Source organism: Herpailurus yagouaroundi, unplaced genomic scaffold (genome assembly GCF_014898765.1).
Source record: "Herpailurus yagouaroundi ecotype Mexico unplaced genomic scaffold, PumYag 142, whole genome shotgun sequence".
NCBI classification, from domain to species: domain Eukaryota; kingdom Metazoa; phylum Chordata; class Mammalia; order Carnivora; family Felidae; genus Herpailurus; species Herpailurus yagouaroundi.
In genome coordinates, this window is record NW_024412397.1 from 27506366 (window position 1) to 27528073 (window position 21708).

At 38.6% G+C, this 21708-nt stretch overlaps 1 protein-coding gene across 4 annotated transcripts in view; it reads left to right on the forward strand.

The window, feature by feature from the left end:
* Positions 1–21708, forward strand: part of HDHD2 (haloacid dehalogenase like hydrolase domain containing 2) — a 36632-nt gene that overhangs the window by 151 nt on the left and 14773 nt on the right. For 2 of the 4 annotated variants that reach the window (XM_040478907.1, XM_040478909.1), the window contains exons 2-4: positions 8752–8862; positions 12506–12714; positions 16446–16530. In XM_040478907.1, coding sequence (XP_040334841.1) covers positions 8762–8862; positions 12506–12714; positions 16446–16530 — 395 coding nt within the window. In that variant the 5' untranslated portion in view covers positions 8752–8761. Of the gene's footprint in view, positions 1–18; positions 131–165; positions 257–8751; positions 8863–12505; positions 12715–16445; positions 16531–21708 lie in introns of those variants that run through there. The other 2 variants (XM_040478910.1, XM_040478908.1) reach the window with 2 other exon arrangements.

Below are 21708 nucleotides of genomic sequence, written 5' to 3' on the forward strand. Positions count from 1 at the left end.
CCGCTCTGGGACGAGCGAGCACCCACCCATAATGGAGGCTGCATTTCTTTATGAGAGGGCTCGGGGATACACCGGTTGCGTCCCTAGACCACCCCCTCTTGGGCCGCGGACCAACCCACGCGCGCGCTCAGTGAGGACGGCCCCACCCCTCCGGGTGGGGGCGGCACCACGCATGCGCGCAGCGCTGTTCCTGGAGCTTAGGCCGGGCCCCGGGGGCGTGGGGCAGTCCGTCGCCCTGGGACACATCGCGAGTCAGGTGTGGTAGTCATTCTTCAGAATGTGCCCCTGGACTGTATTTTGAAGCTGGCGTCCCTGTGGGTCAGTCTGACCAGGTCCTGGAGTTTGCACTGGGCCAGAGTGCAGTGACCAGTCTTGGGACCCTTTCCCACTCAGGGGATGGAATCGCAGTTGTTAGTGCTGATAGACCTTTGTTTTTGGAATCCTTCCAGTTAGTGACCAGCATGCATGAGTTAATTCACAGGTCTGTATTGAGCGATGAGTAGTGCAGCGGAAAAAGAACACAGCCCCTTTCCTCACGGAGCTTAACAGTTGGCACCGAGCAGGAAGGAGCACGCTGGGAGGTCCTGGCCCAGCCCTGGGAGAGGAGTTGGACTCTGGAATGCCAGAGGAAAGAATGCTAATCTGAAACCTACGTACCGCAGGAGTTGGCCAGGGAAAAGGAGGACGTAGGGGATGGCCAGGGGTGGTAGAAGTCAGGGAACAAACGTGGTTCCAGACAAAAGTCCAGCGATGAGGGAGGCAAATGTAGGCCTTGGGGCCGACCTCAGTGCCGTGGAACTTTGGTGTGGGAGTAGACAAGTTGGAGAGGTAAACCAGGGCTCTGCACACCCGTGTTCATTGTTCAGACTTCATCCTGAGGACAGTGCAGATCAACTGGAAGATTAAGTGGATAGTGACTATTTAATAGTATCATTTTTTGAGTGCATACAGTGGTTCTAGACTTTTCTACCGGAAGTACATTGGGAAGAAAAGAGAATTTGTATTTGGGGGGGGGGGCGGGTTTAGGAGGCCTATATTGAAAAGCCACAACCTCCCAGGAGAAAATTGTTTATTTAAGTCTGGTTTAAATATTTACACAAGATTTGAATGGCATACCAAAGTATGTACTTGGCTTGGTGTAAAATGTTTTCCCAAATGCTCAAGTTATTCTAATGCCTTACAACCTTGCATCATATCATACTACTATTTTTGTAGTTCTTGATAATCCATCATGTACCCTCCCCTCCCCCAGATACATAACCCAGCCTTTCCATGTGGGGAACACCGGTCACAATACATGTATTACTTTCTTTAATCATCCTATCAACCGTTACAGGTGGGTGTAATCTTTCTACTTAAGCAGTGATAGAAACTGAGGCTGAGAGGTTAAGAAAATTGCCCAAGTTCACACAGCTGGTGAGCTGCTATTCAAACATTCACTGCACTGCTTCGCTTCAGGGAATGGATTTGGGGTGGAAGTAAGATTTGAAGCAGAGACGGCATCTAGGAAGTTGTTGAAATAGGCTAGGCGAGAGCCGATTTCAAAACTAAGATCGTTTTAGCAAGGATGAAGGAAAGCGAGCGGGTTCAAAGAAGGTCGAACTGACATGGTTTGGCATTTGACTGGATGGGGGCAAGGAGTGAGAGAGCCTGGTGGCTGCATCAGGGTTGCTGGGGTTGCCATTCACTCACTCGCAAGAATTGCAGGGAAAAGAGCCGCTTTGAGGGTAACGAGGGCTTGTTGGATTGAGATGCGCCGCGATATTCAAGGGGGGCGGTCCTTCTGAAGTGTCTTGCAGAGTTCCTTTTGGCACGAGAGAGAATTTACTTTTCTTCGCATTGAATATATGCCATTCGTTCTCAGTTGTTGATGGCTTCCTAAGGTATGCTGCATATCTAACCTGTTCAAACTATGGGAGATGGTGGGACAATGGCCCCAAGATAAACAAAAAAAAACAGGGGACTACTTGTGAAGCCTTTATGGTTCTTTTGGAGGCGACACATTTATTTTACGATTATATTTTAGCAAACACTACCTCATAGTTCAAGTAACAAGTATGACGAAGTTTCAGACAAGATCATGGCAGAAGTGGTCAAGGCCTATAGCAGGGTGAACTGAGCTGGAATATTTTGAGGTTTGAGTGGGTCACCTCAGCGTTTTTCTTCGAGGCCCCAGGCAATCATTGTCAAATACGTAATGCTCCAGAGAGAGCATTTTAGAGTTTACAAGGTATGTTCTGTGGAACTGATGAAAGCGAAAACATAGGCTTTTTAAATGCTGTGGTTAACATTAAGCCTATGTGGATGCTTCTATAAGGATTAAAATGATCGGTATTTATTATGACCATTTGCCGGCTCTAGTTGTACAGGTTTGTTTGTTTTTTTTAACAATACAATTCTTTTGTTGTTTATCTAGCCTTGTTTATATTTTTTTCCATAATCTCCTTCGGAGTTAACATTTTTTATTAAGTATTACATGTCTCCCATAAAAGGTGAGTTTTGAGAAGCAATTTTAGGTTCCTCTGTGTATAAAAAAGAGAATGTTTTGTCTTTATTTTGTGTAGCCTTACCTTTTGTGCTGCAGTGTATTTTAAATTAAAGAATCCTTTTAACTGTTACTCATCCAGATAGAGTAGGAACAATCCAGTCTTTTGACTGGCAGTTTGCCCTGGCAGGTAGGTAATAGTTGATGCTACTGTTGATGTAATCCTCCATTTTAGGTCACAATCGAGTTCAGAAGTAGAATAATGTATAAGACTGTTATAAAAAGACAAATTACAGATAATGTTGATTAGCCAGAACTCTTAATATCTTTTTTCTTTTTTTTGGTCTCTGTGCACCTTTTTTCGCCCCAGAGATACTTTTTAAAAGACAGAACCAGGGATTTGTTTAAAATCAAAATAGTTTGTGGATGAGGGTTGTTATGCTGAGTGTATTAATAATTGTCTGGACTAATTTAGTTGTTTACAGCTGTATTAAATACATAAGGAATGATTGATGAACTATAAACAGACTGTTTTTATTGTGAAATATGTCTACACAAGAGTCGGTCAAACATACATGTAAGTTTTAAAGAGTTCTAATAAAATTAAAAACACCCACATACTCACCATCTAGGTCAAGAAGACTCTAGAGGCTCCCTTTGTGCTCCTAGTTTGCAGGTCCTCTCTGTCCTCTGAAGAAATCACTCTCCGGATTCTTGTGATAATCATTCCTTTGCTTCTCTTTACACCTTTGTATGCATACCTATTTCTGAATGCTAAAATATGAAAAACCATACTGAAGATATTCTTCCGTGACTTGCTTCTTGCTCTCTAGTAAATTTCTGAGAGTTATCTAGGATGATTCGCATAACTGTAGTTTGTTCATTTCCAGCGCTTGTATTCTGGGTATGAATATACTACTATTTCTTTGCCCATTCTGCTATTGATAGACATTTGAATTGTTTGTTTCCAGTTTCTGGCTCCTAACAAACAGTGCTGCTATGGACATTTTTGTTCAAGTCTAATGGTACAGAAGGAAAGAATCTTTCCAGGATATAATACCTGGGAGTGGAATTGTTGGGTGGTAGAGTATGGTGATTCCAAACTGGTTTCCAAAATGATTATACTGGTTTATTGGCTCACTAGCAGCATATGGGAGTTCCTGTTGAAAATCTTTTCGTATCGGGGCGCCTGGGTGGCGCAGTCGGTTAAGCGTCCGACTTCAGCCAGGTCACGATCTCGCGGTCCGTGAGTTCGAGCCCCGCGTCGGGCTCTGGGCTGATGGCTCAGAGCCTGGAGCCTGTTTCCGATTCTGTGTCTTCCTCTCTCTCTGCCCCTCCCCCGTTCATGCTCTGTCTCTCTCTGTCCCAAAAATAAATAAAAACGTGGAAAAAAAAAATTAAAAAAAAAAAAAAAAAAAAAGAAAATCTTTTCGTATCTTCAGACTTTTAAACCTTGCCAATCTCATTTGCAGTGATCTCATTCTGCTTTAAATTTGTATTTCCCTGATTACTAATGAGGTTTGAACATCTTCATTTGTTTGCTATTCAGATTTGCTCTTTGTAAAGGATATATTGAGATTCTATGCCAGTTTTCTACCAGGTTGTTTGTCTTAATACTTAAAGTTTATATTTCCTGGATTCTGGTTCTTTTTCACATGTGTTGGAAATTTGTTTTTCACTCACTCTGTATGTTATTACTCTCTTTCCAGTACTTTTAAAAATTCTCTCTTCCAGTAATTGAATTTATCTGCCTTTTCCTTTATGGTCTGTGCTTTTTATATCTTAAAAAAGCCCTTCCTATCCTCAAGTCATGAAGATATTCTCCTATCTAAACGTTTCACAGTTTTGCCTTTAACATGTGGTTGTTTAATCTACCTGGGAAAAAATTGTGTGTGGTGTAATATGGGAGTGCAATTTAATTTTTTATCCTGTGGTTATTCAGTTTTCTAACACCTCATTCTTTCTTCACTAATCTGAAATCACCTCTTTTGTATCAGGTTTCTACACATGGAGTGGGGAATCTTTTCCTGTTCCAGTGATCAGTTTGTCTCATTATGTGCTAATACCACAAGATCTTAGTTAATTACTAGACCACATTAATCAAATCCAGATATTAGGTAAAGCAGGGTCCCACCCTCTTTTCCTTCTTCAGTCTTGGCTGAAGTATCTTGACTATCTTTGGCCATTCGCACTGATGTATAGCTTTGAGAACCAGCTTATCAAGTTCCACAAAACACCTTTTGAGATAATGAAACGAATTGCACTGAGTCTATAGATCATTATAGGGAAAACTGACCTCTTTACAACATTGGGTGTTCTAATCCATGGAAATGGTGTCTCTGTATGTTTAGGTCTTCTTTGTGTCTTTCATTGAAGTTTTAAAATTTTGCCATAAGAAAGTTGACATCTTTGGTTAGACTTTTCCTGGTAACCTAATATTTTATGCTACTATTGCAAGTAACATTTTTAAATCAGTTTTCTAATTATTCGTTGGTGACATAGAAATGATAATGATTTTTAATATTAATTGCTGTATTTTCCTACTGTTTTAAAATCTTGAATTTTTATGTATAGAATCATATCTGAATAATAATAGTTTGCTCTTTTCCAATTCTTATACCTTGTTTTTCTTGCTTTAACTGCTCTATCTAGGGTATTATTTACACTGTTAAATGGAAGTGGTGGTTATTCCTCGTGTTATTCCTATCTCAAAGAAAATGTTTCCGGTGTGTTACTGGTGAGTCTAATGTTGGCTATAGGCTTTTTGTGGATAGTCTTTATCAGCTAAAAGAAGTTCCCTTCCATTTTTATATTGCTTAGAGTATTTTAGTGTGTATAGATACTGAATGTTATCAAATGCTTTTTCTGCAAGAATTGACATGATCAAACATCATTTGACTTCTGTCGTCTATTAACGTGGTAAACAACAGGAATCAGTTTTCTAATTTAAACCAAGCCAGTAGTAGGATAAACCCAACTTAGTCGTGAGGTGTTTTATATATTACCATGTTGACAGTTAACTTTCTCTCAGCACATTGAAAATCTTATTCTAATGTGTTTTGGCTGGCATTGTGTCAAGCGTGAAGTCAGCTGTCAGTCTGCTGCACCTTTGAAAGTAATGTGTCTTTTCCCTTGGCTGCCTTCAACATCCTTTCTTTGCCTTCAGTGTATGCGGTTTAGGTATGGACTTCTTTGTATTTAGTTTGCGGGAATGCTTTGGGCTTTCTGAATCTGTATGTTGGTAGTTCTTCGTGGTTTTTTGCACAGATTTTCAATCTTGGCTTTTATTCTTTAAACACATAGGCATATCCAGTGACTGATAATTACATTATCACAGGAGTCCTTATACGACTGCTCTGTGCATTGTTGTTTCTGGACGTTCTTCCTTCTGGTCCTTGTTTCTGTAGGCAACTTGCTCATTATGCTTAGGATTTTATTTTATTTTATTTATGGGATTTCTCTGTTGTTTGGGCTGAAAGTAATATTTGGGGAGGTTTTGCATTTGCTTCAGCCAGGCACCTGCTAGTCCAGGTCATCCTAATTAAAATCTTGAAGGTTCTCTGAGGACTTGTCTTTAGATAATGTCTGTAGGCTGGGTCCAGGGCTGGCTGATGGTCCAGGGCTGGCTGTAGCACTTTCTTCCTTTCACTCTCTGGGCCAGGTTTCATAGCAGCTGATATTCTTGTAGCTGACTGAGATGATGTGGGGTGGAGTGCCAGTGATGGTTTACTTCTGGTTCATCCTTATAGTGAAGACTCTGCTTTTAGATTGAGAGGGTCTATCTCTTCAGGTGGGTTCTGAGTTTTATCTTTTATACCCTGAAGGAGCCAAGGGAGGGGGAAATCAAGGTAGCCTAGTGTGGGCAGATGCTCTAGGGCCAAAATGGTGTTTTGCTCACCTTCTGGTTTCTTGCTTTTATTTAGATCTGAGAATTCCTTATTTTCTTCCTTGCTTCTTGAAGCTTATATACACACACACATATATATACATACATGTATACAGTCTTGAACAACACGGGTTTGAACTGTGCTGGTCTACTTATATGGGGATTTTTTTCAATAAATACAGTATAATAATGGAAAAGTATTTTCTATATGACTTTCTTTTTTAAAATTTTTTAAATGTTTATTTTTGAGAGAGAGCGTGCACACACGTGTGCGAGCAGAGTGGGAGAGCAGAGAAAGAAAAGAGAATCTTAAGCAGGCCCCACACTCAGCACGGAGCGCTGATCATGGGGCGCAATCTCACAAACCGTGAGATCGTGATCTGAGCTGAAATCAAGAGTCAGATGCTTAACCGACTGACCCACCCAGTCACCCCCCCCCTTTTGATTTTTCTTAATAACATTTTCTTTTCTCTAGTTTACTTTATTGTAAAGATATAGCATATAATACATACAACATACAAAATGTGTATTAGTCAATTTTTATGTTGTCAGTAAGGCTTCCAGTTGACAGTAGGCTATTAGTAGTTAAGTCTGGGGGGAGTCAAAAATTATACCTGTATTTCTGACTGTGCAGGAGTCAGCATCCCTAACCCCCAGGTTTTTCAAGGGTTGTGTGTGTATATTTTAATCTAGTATTGTTAGGTTTCATTTGGAGTGTTGCCAGCTGTGTTACTGGAAACCCAAGTCCAAGAATATTTTTTTTTAAATGAGCATACCAGAGTTTATTCATCCACAAATATGTATTTACTTTTCAAAGTACACAGCGTGGGAGACTACAAGTTTCTGCCATTGTTCAAGATATATTTGGAACTCTTTTTTTTTTTTTTTTTGGAATTGGTTTCAAAGCCAGTAGCATATTCTTTTAAATATCTTTATTGGCTACATTCTTTAAAGATGAAACTTGGGCTTCCCATAGAATCCAGCATCACACTCCTAGGTATTTATTTACGTAAATGAATTGGAAACTTACATTAACACAAAAACCTGTGCCTGAACGTTTGTAACTGCTGTATTCATGATCGCTGAAAACCGGAAATACCGAAGTGGAATTCAGCAGGAGAATGGATAAGTTGTGGTATATTCACATTATGGGATGCTATTCAGCAGTGAGGAATAAACTGTATTGATCCTGGCAAAGGCATGGGTGGATCTGAAATGCATTTTGCTAAGTAAAAGAAACCCACCCCAAAAGGCTGCTTGTTATATGATTGTATTCATATGACATTCTGAAAAAGACAGAACCACAGAAAACATTAGTGGTTGCCAGGAGTTAGTGGAGGGGAGAACAGTTGACTACAAAGGGGATCCACAGGGAATTTTTAGGGTGCTATCTTTGATACTTGTTTGCATGTGTGAAATATTATATTATTGTTTTATTATAAAAACAAAAAAATGGAAGAAAAAATGAATACGCTTAAGAAAACTAAAAATGAAGTCCCATCCTCTTTTCTTTAGCTTCCTCTTTTTTATTTTTTTAAGTTTTTTTAATTTATTTTGAGAGCGAGCATGAGCAGGGATGGGGCAGAGAAAGATGAAGAGAGAATCCCAAGCAGGCTCCGTGCTGCCAGCGCACAACCTCCCATGGGGCTCGAACCTAAGAATTATGAGCTGAGCCAAAACCAAGAGTCAGACACTCAGCTAACTGAGCCACCCAGGTGCCCCTCTACTCTGTTATTTTTGAACCATGCAACTCTTTCATACTCGTCTGTATAAATGATGTAGTTCATAATAAATTAAAGGGGAAAATACACAAAAGGAAAGTTGGATGTGGTTAAGGTAAGGAAAACATCTCCTGACTAAAATCACTAAACTAACTTGAAATTTCCTCTTCAGTAATCTGTAAATACTGGTAGCTCCTTGACCACCTAGGCCGTATCAGAACATAATGGTGGAGGTGGGCGATTAGAACATTTTCATTGTATATAACAAAAGACGAGAAAGATTTTGCCAATGATTTAGGGCTTCCATCACTCATTCTCAGAGTACATTTGCTCATATTTAAAAATAAATGAATGAATTGTTCCACCAAAAAGTTAATGTAAGAAATCTGAAAGTAAATAGTAACTTCTCTTTTAGCATTCCCCTTCCTATGGTTTTAATTCAAGATTAAAAACAGAAACAAAAAACCTAACCATTGTAAAAGTCTATGGACCAAATTTTGGATTTTTGATTTTTAAAAACACATTTTCTTCCAGAAGAGCAGCAGCGTAACACTAAGCAGTATCTTTCTGGATATAAATGATATTTTTGAAGACTTACCAGTTTTTAATTGTCCATTGTTTCCTAAACTGTATTTTTAATTTCATTTGCTCTCTCCTAGGGAATGAAAGATGGCAGCACGCCGTGCGTTAAAAGCTGTTTTGGTGGATCTCAATGGCACACTTCACATTGAAGATGCAGCTGTGCCAGGCGCACAGGAAGCTCTTAAAAGGCAAGCTATTCTCCAGGTTCAGCTGACAAATATGTTTATAAGTGCCATTTTACCAAGGCAGATCATTAGCTAAATGGATGGCCTTAAGATGGCACTTTCCCAGCTTACCAGATTAACAGGAACTGCCTTGGGTTTAGCTAGAAGATGTATGTACTGTAATAGCCTCCAAACGCTTGTGTTCTAAACCTTTATTAGGTTTGGCCTTTCAATCTAGTCTTTTTGTTCTTTGTGTATGTGTGGCTTTATCTAAGTCAGTAATGTAAATTTGGGAATGAAAACTCAAGATTCTAAATAATCTGGAATAAATAGCATTGGAAAAATCACAAATGAATTCTGGAATCACAAAGTGAAACACACACACATACACAGAGGCGTAGTTCTGCCCGCTCCCCCTTCACCCAAGACCTTGCATTGAGTGTGCAGCTCATCAAGTAACATTTAGTTAAGAGACTTGAAGTTTTTTTTTTAAATTTTATTATTATTATTTTTTTTTACCATTTACTTATTTTTGAGAGAGAGAGAGAGAGAGAGACAGAGCATGAGCGGGAGAGAGCAGAGAGAAAGGGAGACACAGAATCCGAAGCAGGCTCCAGGCTCTGAGCTGTCAGCACAGAGCTTGACACGGGGCTCGAACCCACGGACCATGAGATCATGACCTGAGCTGAAGTCGGACACTTAACCGACTGAGCTACCCAGTGCCCCAAGACTTGAAGTTTTATATTTATTTCCATCAACTAATTTAATGCTTTCAAAGATTAGAGACTATCTTCTATTTCTGATGTATCAACCACGGTATTTAACACAAGTCTAGATACAAGTTGAGACTATGGTAAAAGCTTGTTAGAGTGAACTGAATGTGAATGTTTGCTTCTGAGTTCTGAAAAAAAATACTCCGCCATATGACAGAGCTAATAATGCTAAGTACCTTCCTTTTAAAATAATTTAGGAAAGTTTTCAAAAATCAGCAATACTTAGCATGTGGTGCTTATCATTTTCCAACCTTAAAATATTCAAGAATGTGCTGTTACTCAAAAAATCTAGTGCCAGGTATTAGAGCAAAAGATTGACATGGATTTTGTATTCTCAAGGAGCTTATTTTCCATCTGGGGAAACACCAGACATGAAGAGCCTGGTATAATCTGCTAGGGTTCAGTTGGAATCTATCAGTTTAGTTAAAGTCATGATGTTCATTATACATGGGCAACGTGATCAAAGCCAAGAGCTTTTACTGCCATAATGATGAGCTTTCTGCTCTGGATTGAAAGCAAAATCTTTTTCTTTCTGGTGAACAATGAGTGACATCTCTAAGTAGCTCATAAACTGTGAGCCTGCCAGTCTGGGGGGACAGGAGCCTACAAGTTATTCTCTTACTGGCACTGGGTGGTTTCCATCCCAAAGAAATCACTATACTGTGTCACTTCTGGTTTTGGTTTCTTCCTTCCTTCCTCCCTCCCTCCCTCCCTCCCTCCCTACCTTCCTCTCCCTCCTTTTTTTCTTTTCTTTTCTTTTTTCTTTCTTTCTTTCTTTCTTTCTTTCTTTCTTTCTTTCTTTCTTTCTTTCTTTCTTTCTTTCTTTCTTTCTTTCTTTCTTTCTATTTTAGAGAGAAAGAGAAGGTGAGCTGGGGAGAGAGGTAGAGGGAGAGAGAGAATCCCAAGCAGGCTCCATGTTTGATCCCATGACCCTGGGATCATGACCTGAGCCGAAATCAAGAGTCAGACACTCAACTGACTCAACCACCTAGGCACCCCTGGTTTTGGTTTCTATGGAAACAAACAGACTAAGGGAAGTTGAGGGACTAGTAAAAAGAAAAGTTTTTTAAAAATCCTCATTAAAAGTGATGTGGTAATTTCACAACTTGAACTTGTTCATTTTTAATTATGTTAATAATAGTTATGTTGAAGTAATCAGTTTCTTTTGAGAGATAAGTTTAATATGTTTTTCAGAAGAGCTATCACACAGATATTATACAGTTAATCATGATTACAGTGAACCATTTAATCATGCAGATTTATTTAATGTTCTTTGGGTGAATACTTAAAAAGATTTTTTCTGACTTATATGCTTGCTTCTTTTAAATTGTTAGTGCTGGGGCGCCTGGGTAGCTTGGTTGGCTGAGCATCCAACTTCGGCTCAGGTGGTCTGTGAGTTCGAGCCCCGCGTCGGGCTCTGTGCTGACAGCTCAGAGCCTGGAGCCTGCTTCAGATTCTGTGTTTCCTTCTCTCTCTGCCCCTCCCCTGCTCGTGCTCTATCTCTCTCAAAAATAAACATTAAAAATTTTTTTAAATTGTGGTTAGTGCTATTACATTTTATGTCCATTCAAGATAGGCATAAAATAAAAAGCAACAGGGTATTAATATAAAATTTTAAATTTTTGCTAAATTAAAATTATTTTTAGATTTTAGATTAAAATATTGTAGAGCTGCGGCACCTGGGTGGCTCAGTCAGTTAAGGGTCTGACTTTTGATTTCTGCTCAGGTCATGATCTCACAGTCGTGAGTTCAAGCCCTGTGTCAAGCTCTGTGCTAACAATGCAGAGCCTGCTTGGGGTTCTCTCTTTCTCTCTCTCTCTCAAAATAAATATGTAAACTTTAAAAAATAAAATAGAATACTGTAGGACCAAGAAAATAATTTTTATTTTTAAAGAAAGCTTTCATGAATTCTCTTTCTGGTACCTGATTGCCAGTTTAGGTTCCAAAAGCAGATCATGGAATCAAAACAATCCTGTATGTAGATAGTTCAAGGGGAAAACACATTTCAGTGTGTAAAACTGGAATATGTCTTTGAGCATTCTAGATAGTTTCTGTTTCTTAACTTAGTAACACATGGGGGTCTACCAGTCTCTAATTGACTAGGAAGGAGGAAAAAACATTCTGAGATATCCCCTGTTCTCTTAGTGTAGATCAGAAGCTGTACCAGAACATGGATCAGAGTTCCGTCTCATCTGAGCTCTGCTGGCACCCAGCTGTGCAAAGCAGAGCAGTCACCGAACTTCTGCTGGCCTCTATTGTCCCGTGTTTGAGAGAAATTTGCACTGGTACACAATCTCTACAATAACTTTATCTCTCATAATCTGAGAGTATAGTAGTTACGGAGCTTTGTTTTTTTTTTCACTTCTTTACTAAAACCCTGCGGTAAAACTTAGTTATTGAAGACCCTCAAAAAGGTAAACATAGCTCTTACAATTTGACTTTGCAGCCTTTGGAGATTAAGCGGTCCATAGGACGTCTCTGGGGAGAGGGGTGCCTGAGGGGCTCAGTTGGTTGAATGTCGAACTCTGGATTTTGGCTCAGGTCATGATTCTAGTGTTGTGGGATTGAGCCCTGTGCTGACCATGGAGCTTGCTTAAGATATTCTCTCTCTCTCTCTCTCTCTCCCTCTCTCTCTCTCTCTCTCTCTCTCTCTCCCTCTCTCTCTCCGCCCCCCCCTCCACCCATCTCCCTCCCCCCCTCTCTTTCTCTCTCTCTCTCTCTCTCAAAAAAAAAAAAAATATCTAGGTAGATTACAGAAAAGCTTATCTGCCATAAAAACATTTACTTGGTGACTTACCGTTCATTTTCTGACCTTTGGCAAGTGCTACCAAATTAGGTTGTATGGGGCTAGAATGTAAAAGCTGCCTATTGACATCTGAATTTTGCTTTCCCAGGTTACGTGGTACTTCTGTAATGGTTAGGTTTGTGACCAATACAACCAAAGAGAGCAAGCAAGACCTATTGGAAAGGTTGAAAAAATTGGAGTTTGATATCTCTGAAGATGAAATATTCACTTCTCTGACTGCAGCCAGAAATTTAGTAGAGCAGAAACAGGTTCGACCCATGCTGCTAGTAGATGACCGGGCACTACCTGATTTCAAAGGTACAGGAAATTTGGAAAGATACAGAAATTGGTTCTTCATATTTGCTCATAAATCAGTCTTAAAACTGGACTTTTACAAGTGTTTGTTTTTCCCGACTTCCTCTTATTATTATTATTATTGAAATGGTCAAAAGTTTGAATCTAAATTCATGTTTCTCAAACCTGTTTTGACACACTGCACAGTAATACAATATGTAGTAACCCAATACATCTATGTTTGTGTTTATGTATGTTAAACAATGCTTACTCTATAAGGTGTTCTTTGTTTTCTGTTTGGTTTACTTGTTTGTTTGAATTTGATGCTGCTTAGAACCCTCCAGATTAGTTTCACAATCTGCTAAATGGATCATGGCCCACAGTTTGAAAAACCACAGGTCAAAATCATTTTGCATATTATAATCCTCAATTCAGGAGCCACCCTATTAATTTGATTAAATGAGATAAACTCAAGATCCTCTTACTTAAAGATAGATATTGGAATCTTACATTTTGTTTCAATTTGTGTTAATAGAACTAATCTGATTCCACTTAAAAATGATTGATTATGGGGAATTTATATTTATGATGGGCATGGTTTTTGAGACTGATGAATAAATCTTAATAATGTGAAGAAAATTGATCTCATTCTGTATAGTGAAGTTTTTAGAAGATTAAACTTTTTTCGTTGGAAAACTTAACAGACTCTGGGAAAATATCCTGGTTTTATGAAGCTTTGTCACGTTCCTTCTTTTTATAAATGATACTCAGAGTGAAATGACACAGTATAGAAAAATGGGTATATAAATACCTCATTATAAAACCATATGATGGCTTTACAGATAATGATTAGGGAAATTCAGCGTGCATATATAGTTAGGCTAAATCTCAAAACTTGTCCCAGGAGATAGACCAGTGTATCAAACAGTTATTATTTATAAGAAACAGAAGCCAACTTTGGCTGAATTAAATAGAAAATACATTTATTGGGGCGCCTGGGTGGCTCAAGTGAAGTGTTCAACTCTTGATTTCGGCTGAGGTCGTGATTTCACGGTTCATGAGTTAGAGCCCTGCATTGGGCTCTGTGCTGACAGTGTGGAGCCTTCTTGGGATTCTCCCTCTCTCTCTGTCTCTCAAAATACATAAGTAAACATTTTTTAAAAATACATTTATTAAAAGGATCTGAATGCTGGCAGGAATATAAAATGGTATACCTTCTATGGAGAGGAATTTGGCAATAGCTAGCAAAATCACATCTGAGGCAGAACTGCCCTTTGCAGGAATCTGCCCCTAAGAGATAGTTACAAAAATACACGATGACCTATAATCAAAGTTGTTGGTTTTGGCCTTATTTGAAATAACAAAAGATTGGAAACAACCCAAATGTTATTAGAAGGGGCTCATTGGTTAAACTTACGATATGTCCACAAAAAATGGAATGCCCAAAAAATAAGGGCAAATTCTATCTCCTGATAAGGAGTGGCCTTCATAGGATATATTAAGTGAAAAAAGTAAGGTATAGAAAATCTGATGTATTTTCTGTGTAAGAAAATGAGAGGGAAATGGATATATATGTATACACACACACACACATATGTATATATGAAACAAATATATGTATATATGTGTGTATATGTGTATACATATGTACATATGTATATATATTTCATATTTGTGAAAGGAAAGTAAAGAATGATAAATAGGAAATGGAAAACTGGTTACCTAAAGGGGGAGGGAGGGAGAAAGGGATTAAGAGACAAGACTGCTCTACAAGTATCTTGTTATATAGCTTTGCCTTCGGAACTGTATACATATTTTGTATATTTAAAAGACTTCAAAAAGAAGCCAGTCCCTGAAAACTAAAATCAAATAGAAACAAATAAACTTAACTCTGCAATCAAGTTCATACCCACTGAGAAAAGAAGCACTTCAAGTAACTTTAAAATACAATATTTTTACTCTTTGTTCATAGTAGGATAAATTCTAAGGATAAAAGAACTGCAAAGAAATTGTAAACTGCATTTAGTAGCCTTAGTGTTATTAGTAATGTTGGCTAGTATTATTTTGTTTTTAATGTTTATTTTTGAGAGAATCAGAAAGACCGAGTATGATTGGGGGAGGGGCAGAGAGAGCAGGAGAGAATCCGAAGCAGGCTCCAGGCCCTGACCCGTCAGCACAGAGCCTGACGTGGGCTCGAACTCATGAACCGTGAGATCATGACCTGAGCCAAAGTCGGATGCTTAACCTACTGAGCCACCCAGGTGCCCCTACGATTTTTTTTTTTAATTTTTTATTTATTTTTGAGAAAGAGAGTGGGGAGGGGGCAGAGAGAGACGGAGCGAGAATCCCAAGCAGGCTCCATGCGGTCAGCTTAGAACTCAGTATGGGGCTCAAATTCCCAAACCATGAGATCATGACCTGAGCTGAAACCAAGAGTTGGACGCTTAACTAACTGCACCACCCGGACACCCCTGTTATTATTTTTTTTAATATTTATTTATTTTGAGAGAGAAAGAGCATGCATGGGGGCAGAGAGGGAGGGGGAGAGAGAATCCCAGAAAGGCTCTGCCCTGTCCTGCAGAGCCCATTGAGGGGCTTGAACTTACGAACCATGAGATCATGACCTGAACTGAAATCAAAAGTCAGATGCTTAACTGACTGAGCCACCCAGGCGCCCAGATACTGTTATGTTTATTTTTTTTTATTTTTTTATTTTTTTTGATACTGTTATGTTTAAAGCAAAGTAGTAATCATGCTAATATTGGTAGTACCCAAAATGTTATGTGTAAGTGAAAAGAGATACAAATATAACAACAAATAAGCTATGTATTACTAATTTTGAATTTAAAATATCATTAACAACTCCCTTGTTCTCTTAAAAAATACACATTATTTGCTTTTCCACTGCCAAGGTCTAGAAGCAGTGACAAACAATGCTCAGAGGATGGTGTACTACCATTTCTGAATTACTCTACATTCGGGGCTACCAGTAAGGAGGAAATTGGAAACCTTGGGTATCTGCTCTTTCTATTTCTTCCCCTCACATTTTGGTGGACTCGATGATGCACATGGTTCAAGACAGGGAATGAGAAAGGCGAATAGGAATTGGTATGTGGATAATCCACAGAACCTTTAATCAGTCTTTTACTAATTGGCGATGGTGAATGTACTCGTTTGGTTCTCATATCTGAAGTTCTGTTATCAGATACCAAGGCCTTAAACATGCTTTAATTATCAATTAATATTTGTGGAACTAAAACTAAATTAGGCATTTCAGTAGGAAACTATAGAATGAATCTACATTCCATATTTATCACGAATGTGTTTGCCTCAACTGTGTCAATTAGAAAGTCTAATTTCCCTTGCCTCTTAGACTTTCAGTTCCTCATCAGTTGCTATTGATCTGATAGCTCATAGAGAACTCATGACTGTTCTTGTTGATTGTAATCAGCAAAGCTTTTTAAAGTTAGAAATTGTCACTTGTTCGAGAACATGAAGTTACAAGTTTCTGTGGAGATCTTCTAGTTACTGAGTAGCTGTAACACCATGCAAAAGGAATATGCAAAAACACTAGAAGACCCTTTCCTTTAAGTATTATTTATACTTCCAAAGTATATTGGGCAGGATAATCTCTTAAATTTCAGATTATGGCTACAGTAAAAATTTGTATTTGATTGACTAAAGCTATTTTATTATAAAATGTATCATTACTGTTAATTGCATTTTTCAACAATTACATATTTTTCCTTTCCCAGGAATACAAACAAGTGATCCTAATGCTGTGGTCATAGGACTGGCACCAGAACATTTCCATTATCAAATTCTGAATCAAGCATTCCGGTAAGTCTTCAGCTGTTTATTTTTTCATCTGATCATATACTACTCTCTTCCCTTCCTTATTCTCTGTCATGTCAGGTTATAGATATATTTTACTTTCTGGCCACCCAAATTGTACATGACGATAGATATCTTCAAGATCACTTCAAGATCAACATTAAATCACATCGCTTACTATTTGCTTAGTTTTTTAAAAATAATCAATATGTTAAAAAGTGGTGATGATCTTTGGGGTTTTTCTGGTTTGTAGAATCAATATCCTCGGGCAGAAATTCATAATAAAATTGCAACTCTGAAGCTAGCAATTTTGTAATGGAACCCAAGTCCACCTGCTCGATGGGAAGCAAAGCCAATCACTGAGATACAGGTTTGCAGCAAGGAAAGCTTATTCGAGAGGCAGCCAGAGGAGGAGACCAGAGGACAAACCTCAAATCTGCCTCCCCAGAGAGGTAGAGAACAAGTGTTTTGTAATCATAGGGGTTGAGATTACATAAATATTGATGAAAAGGGCAGGGAAACTTACATGAGTATTCATGAGGAAAGATGGAGTGTGATCACTGAGCAAACATATATATGACATATCCCCATGTTCACTTTGGGGTGGAGATTTAACCCCAGAATAAGGCAAAATTCAGCCCCTGACATCAGGAGGTTATCTTAGGACAAAGAGAAGAAGGGGCTATGGGCATGCTCTGAGAGCTGGTATAAACTGAATGGGGTCTTGGGCTCATTATCTTAAGTAAGGAGTGCAGGGCTTTGCTTGTTCATAGACTGGAACCATATCAGATGACCTTGAGTCCAAGCTTCTGCAGAGACAGCTAGTGGATTTGTTAGTGGGATCTGAAAAGACAAAATAGCTGATTAAGGGGCAACAGTTCTCTGAAAAACAAGATTTAAACTTTCTGCTCGTTTTAACCTCGTCAATCCCGTGGGGCATAGTTTCAGTTTCATGTTTTATTATCATTTCTGTGATTCTCCATTGACTATGCTATTCTCTGAGGAAGATATCATCGAGGCTAACGCTCCAAAAACAGTACATGTGATTCCTCCTCCAATGACAGTCTAGGCTATCAAGAAAAGTTGACACATTTGGCCACACTTTCAGAGATTATTTGATGAGTGATAATGGTAGTCTGAACTGGGATGGTGGCAATAGGAATGAAGAAGCAGATTTAGGTAGTGTTGACATGACTTGATGGACGGCTGGGTTAAGGGGGTGAGGAAGACCAGTGAGTCAAGGAAAATGTCCAGATTTCTAATGTGAGCACATGTGACAGAACACTCCCAGTTAGGGTTCAGGAGGTGATAAGTTTAGGTTGGGGCTATTGGGCCTTTGGGGTATCTAAGTGGGGGTGTTCCAAAGGCTGTTGGTAGAAATGGGGGGAAATAACAACACGGAAAATGTTACAAACCTTCACTTGTGTGTCCATTTTTTTTCGTGAACTTTTCACTGCTGCTTCAAAAAGAAGACGGCATACTGTTTCTCATACTTCCTAAGATAAATTGTATCAGAATTTACCCGCAAATCTGCTCTAGAGTGAGATCGATCTTTTTCCTTGAATTTTTCATTTTTCATAGATTTTTCATTTTTCATCTTGTCTTTATTTCTTGTCAAACCATTCATTAAACAGTGTAATTTGCCTTTGAATTTATGACGAGCTAAGTAGTTGTAAATATTGCATCAGGTTACACTGAACTTGTTAAAAAACTTTTAATAGCTTGGTAAATTTTTGGTATTTAATTACAAAGAATGCCATAAAAACATGATGTTCTTTCTAGTACAGAGATCTGCAAGAATCATTATAATGTGTACTTGATGTAGAATTCATTTCTTGATGTAGATGTCTAAGAATCAGAATGTTTTTAGGAAACTTTAAAATTCACTACAGGGTTCACACATCTGGGCACATTTTTTGCTGTTGCTCTTGGAAATGGATGTTCTCATGGACAGTCTTTATGGCCAAAACTAGCACTTTGGGAACATCCACCTTTTACCCCTGTATGAGCATTAATTTTAGAACCTCAGTTAATGGAACCTATGGCTACTTATGCACTTTTATTTGTGACTTTCTTAGTCACTGTGATGGTCAAGCCTTTGTCTAAAAGGAATGAACCCACTTTTTATAGCTGCTCAGTATCCATTTACTATATTTGCTGGAGAACCATTGCTATGCCATGTTGCTTGAAGATGTACTTTGGGGTATATAGTATTAAACTTTCTTTTGCTTCGCCTCCTTCAGTTATCCTCCTTTTGCTTCTTGGGGAAAGGGGCGGGTGGTTATCTGACGTGCTCCTTAAGTAAAATTTACAACTGTGCCACAATCAGTTTTCATTTAAAATAGAGAACTTGCTATGAATTCTTACTTCTGAACTTATCCCACTACCCTTTACCCATTTCTTTAACCACAGAATTCAAGGAGAAGGTATTGATCGATTTTAGCTGGTAATTTGGGAAGGACATATTTAATAGGAAGTTGGGAGGTCTCTGTCTTAGATGAATACTAGACTCAGGGTAATAAAAATGTACGTTGACATAATACTGACTTTGTAATTGCTCGGATGCTGTCTAATTAGTACACTTCCCTAACCATATTGATTTTTTTAAACACTACGTTTTAAAGCATTACAGTGCACTTATAGGTCAACTCTAATTTCACAAATGCACTTAACAGCTGGGTGGAGAATTAACAGAAGGATTTTAGGTCTTGCCCTTCTTTGCATATTGATGTCTCCACCGAGACTATGCCTCCCAACCAATGACTACAGCTGTTTGGATTGTGTGTGGCAAATATAGACATCTCAAATGAACCAGCGATTAGCTAAATTACTATTCAGGTTGATAATGAGAATAAGCATTGGATTTTAAACCCCATTGCCTAGCTGCCTTGAATAACAGCTTCAGGGGCATATTGCCCTCAGGCAGATACATCAACCTTCCACGTTACACTGCCTCTTATTTACTGTGTTTTGAATGGGTACTTCCCCGCCCCCCACAAATGCACAGTACAGTCTGTCTACAAACGTGTGTTAAATGTCTGAATGAAATTGAGAGCACTGAATTTAAAGAATTGATTTTGGGGAAGGATAGGAACCACCTATAAGGAGTAGATACGATTTGGGTTTGGATTCTGTAAGACATTCAAATCCGAAGAGCCGTTGGTTGGTGGCTTTCCCCCTTTTGTCTCCTACTAAAAGATACAAAGTATAATATAATGAACACTCATATGCCTGTCAACCAGTTTAAGAAATGCAAACTGTCAACACATTTGATATCCTCTGCATATCCCTCCCCAATTTTATTGCCCAAGACCCAAAAGTAACCAAGGTTATGAATTTTGTGTTTATGGTTGTCATACATTTCTTTATACTTATACCACATACACAGGTATCCGTAGACAGTATGTAGTAGTATTTTACGTGTTTTATGTGGTACATATTCATCAATTTTCTTCATCTTCTGGTAGTATTGTATGAGTCATCAACGCAAATATCCAAAGCTCTAGTTCCTTCGTTTTCCCAGCTATAGTATGAGCTTGTAGCAAGGTTTTTTTTTCATCTTCTTGAGCATTTTAGTAACGGACCAATTATAATTAAATTTGATGATCTCTATGAGGAGAAAGGCTGCTGGGCAAGCAGCTCACTTAATAACCTAACTTGAAGTTAGTGACAAAACTAAAAAAAAAAAAAAAAAAAAAAAAAAAATCAGCACAAAAGTAATATGTCTTCATTGTAGAAAAGTTTAAATGTTCAAAAAAGAAAAAAGAATAAAATTACCTGTAATCCTGCCACCTAAAGAGAACCCCAGTTAACATGCTAGCACATAGCCCGTTTGTTTCCACGCACATAAATATTTAGATAAAAATAAGAATGTATGACACTGTGTGGTAACTTGCTTTTTAAAAGCTCCACGATGGGGGCACCTGAGTGGCTCAGTCTTTTGAGCGTCCACCTTTGGCTCCAGTCATGATCTCAGGGTTCTTGAGTTTGAGCCCCACATCGGGCTTGCTGCTGTCAGCTCAGAGCCTGTTTCGGATCCTCCGTCCTCCCCTCTCTCTCTGCCTCTCCCCTGCTCACACACACTGTCTCTCTCTCTCACTCAAAAATAAACAAACATTAAAAAAAATAATAACCCCACGATGTATTGTACATGTTTTTCTGTATTCTTTTTTTTTTTATATATATTTATTTTGAGAGAGAGAGAATCCCAAGCAGGCTCCATGCTCTCAGTGCAGAGCCTGGGGGAGGGCTCAAACTCATGAACCATGAAATCATAACCTGAGCTGAAAGTAAGAGTCAGATGCTTAACCAAGTGAGCCACCCAGGCACCTATTTTTCTATATTCTTAAGTAGTCTTCCAAAATGTGTTTGAGTCCCACAGCATATCCCAGTTTAAAAAGTGCAATAAATTGTGTAGCCGTCTGCTTCCCATTAGTTATTTCCAGGATTTTAAAGTTAGTTTTGAAAAATGAGAACATGTTTTCTAAGCAGTATTCGTGTTAATTCCTTAAGATTGTGTTCAGAAGTATCGTTGCTGGGTCAAAGGAATTTGGGGAAAAAATTGCAGAGAATAGCTTAACCTAGGAAAAATTAAAGTTGTTTTTTTTTTTTTTTTTCCCCTAAATTAAGCGCAGCTGCCCTGGAGCTTCTAGAGGAGCTTATTAAGATGTCCTTATCACTGGAGATAAGTGACATCACAACTTTCACAGGTAAATGCAGAGATGCAGGCTGCTTAATGATAATGTTTCAGGACTTCGTTAATGACTTCTTTCCTATAATTGTTGCAAGGTACATGAGTCCCCAAAAAGTCTTAAAGGGGTGTAGAAATTAGGTTTTTTTGGTTTGGAGGAGGAGATTCTTATAACCGTGAATGGTTTTTGTTAAATATTGAATTGCTTTCTTCACCCCATCTCCTTAAGAAAGGAAATACGACATTTACTCCGGTATATTCAGTTCCTTAGAAAGAGAAGAAGAGAAAGGGAAGAAAAAAATGAACGATACTGGCCTCAGATATTATGCATTTGGACAGTAACTCCTGAATTTTTTTCTAGGTGTTTGGAGCCCTGGATAAGAGCAGTTCCAAAACGATGTGGCAGCAGGGCGTAAAGTAGGAATATTTCTGTGGGCTTTTTCTGTTTTGAAAAGGCCGATTATGATGCAGCTTTTTTTTTAATTTTTTTTTTT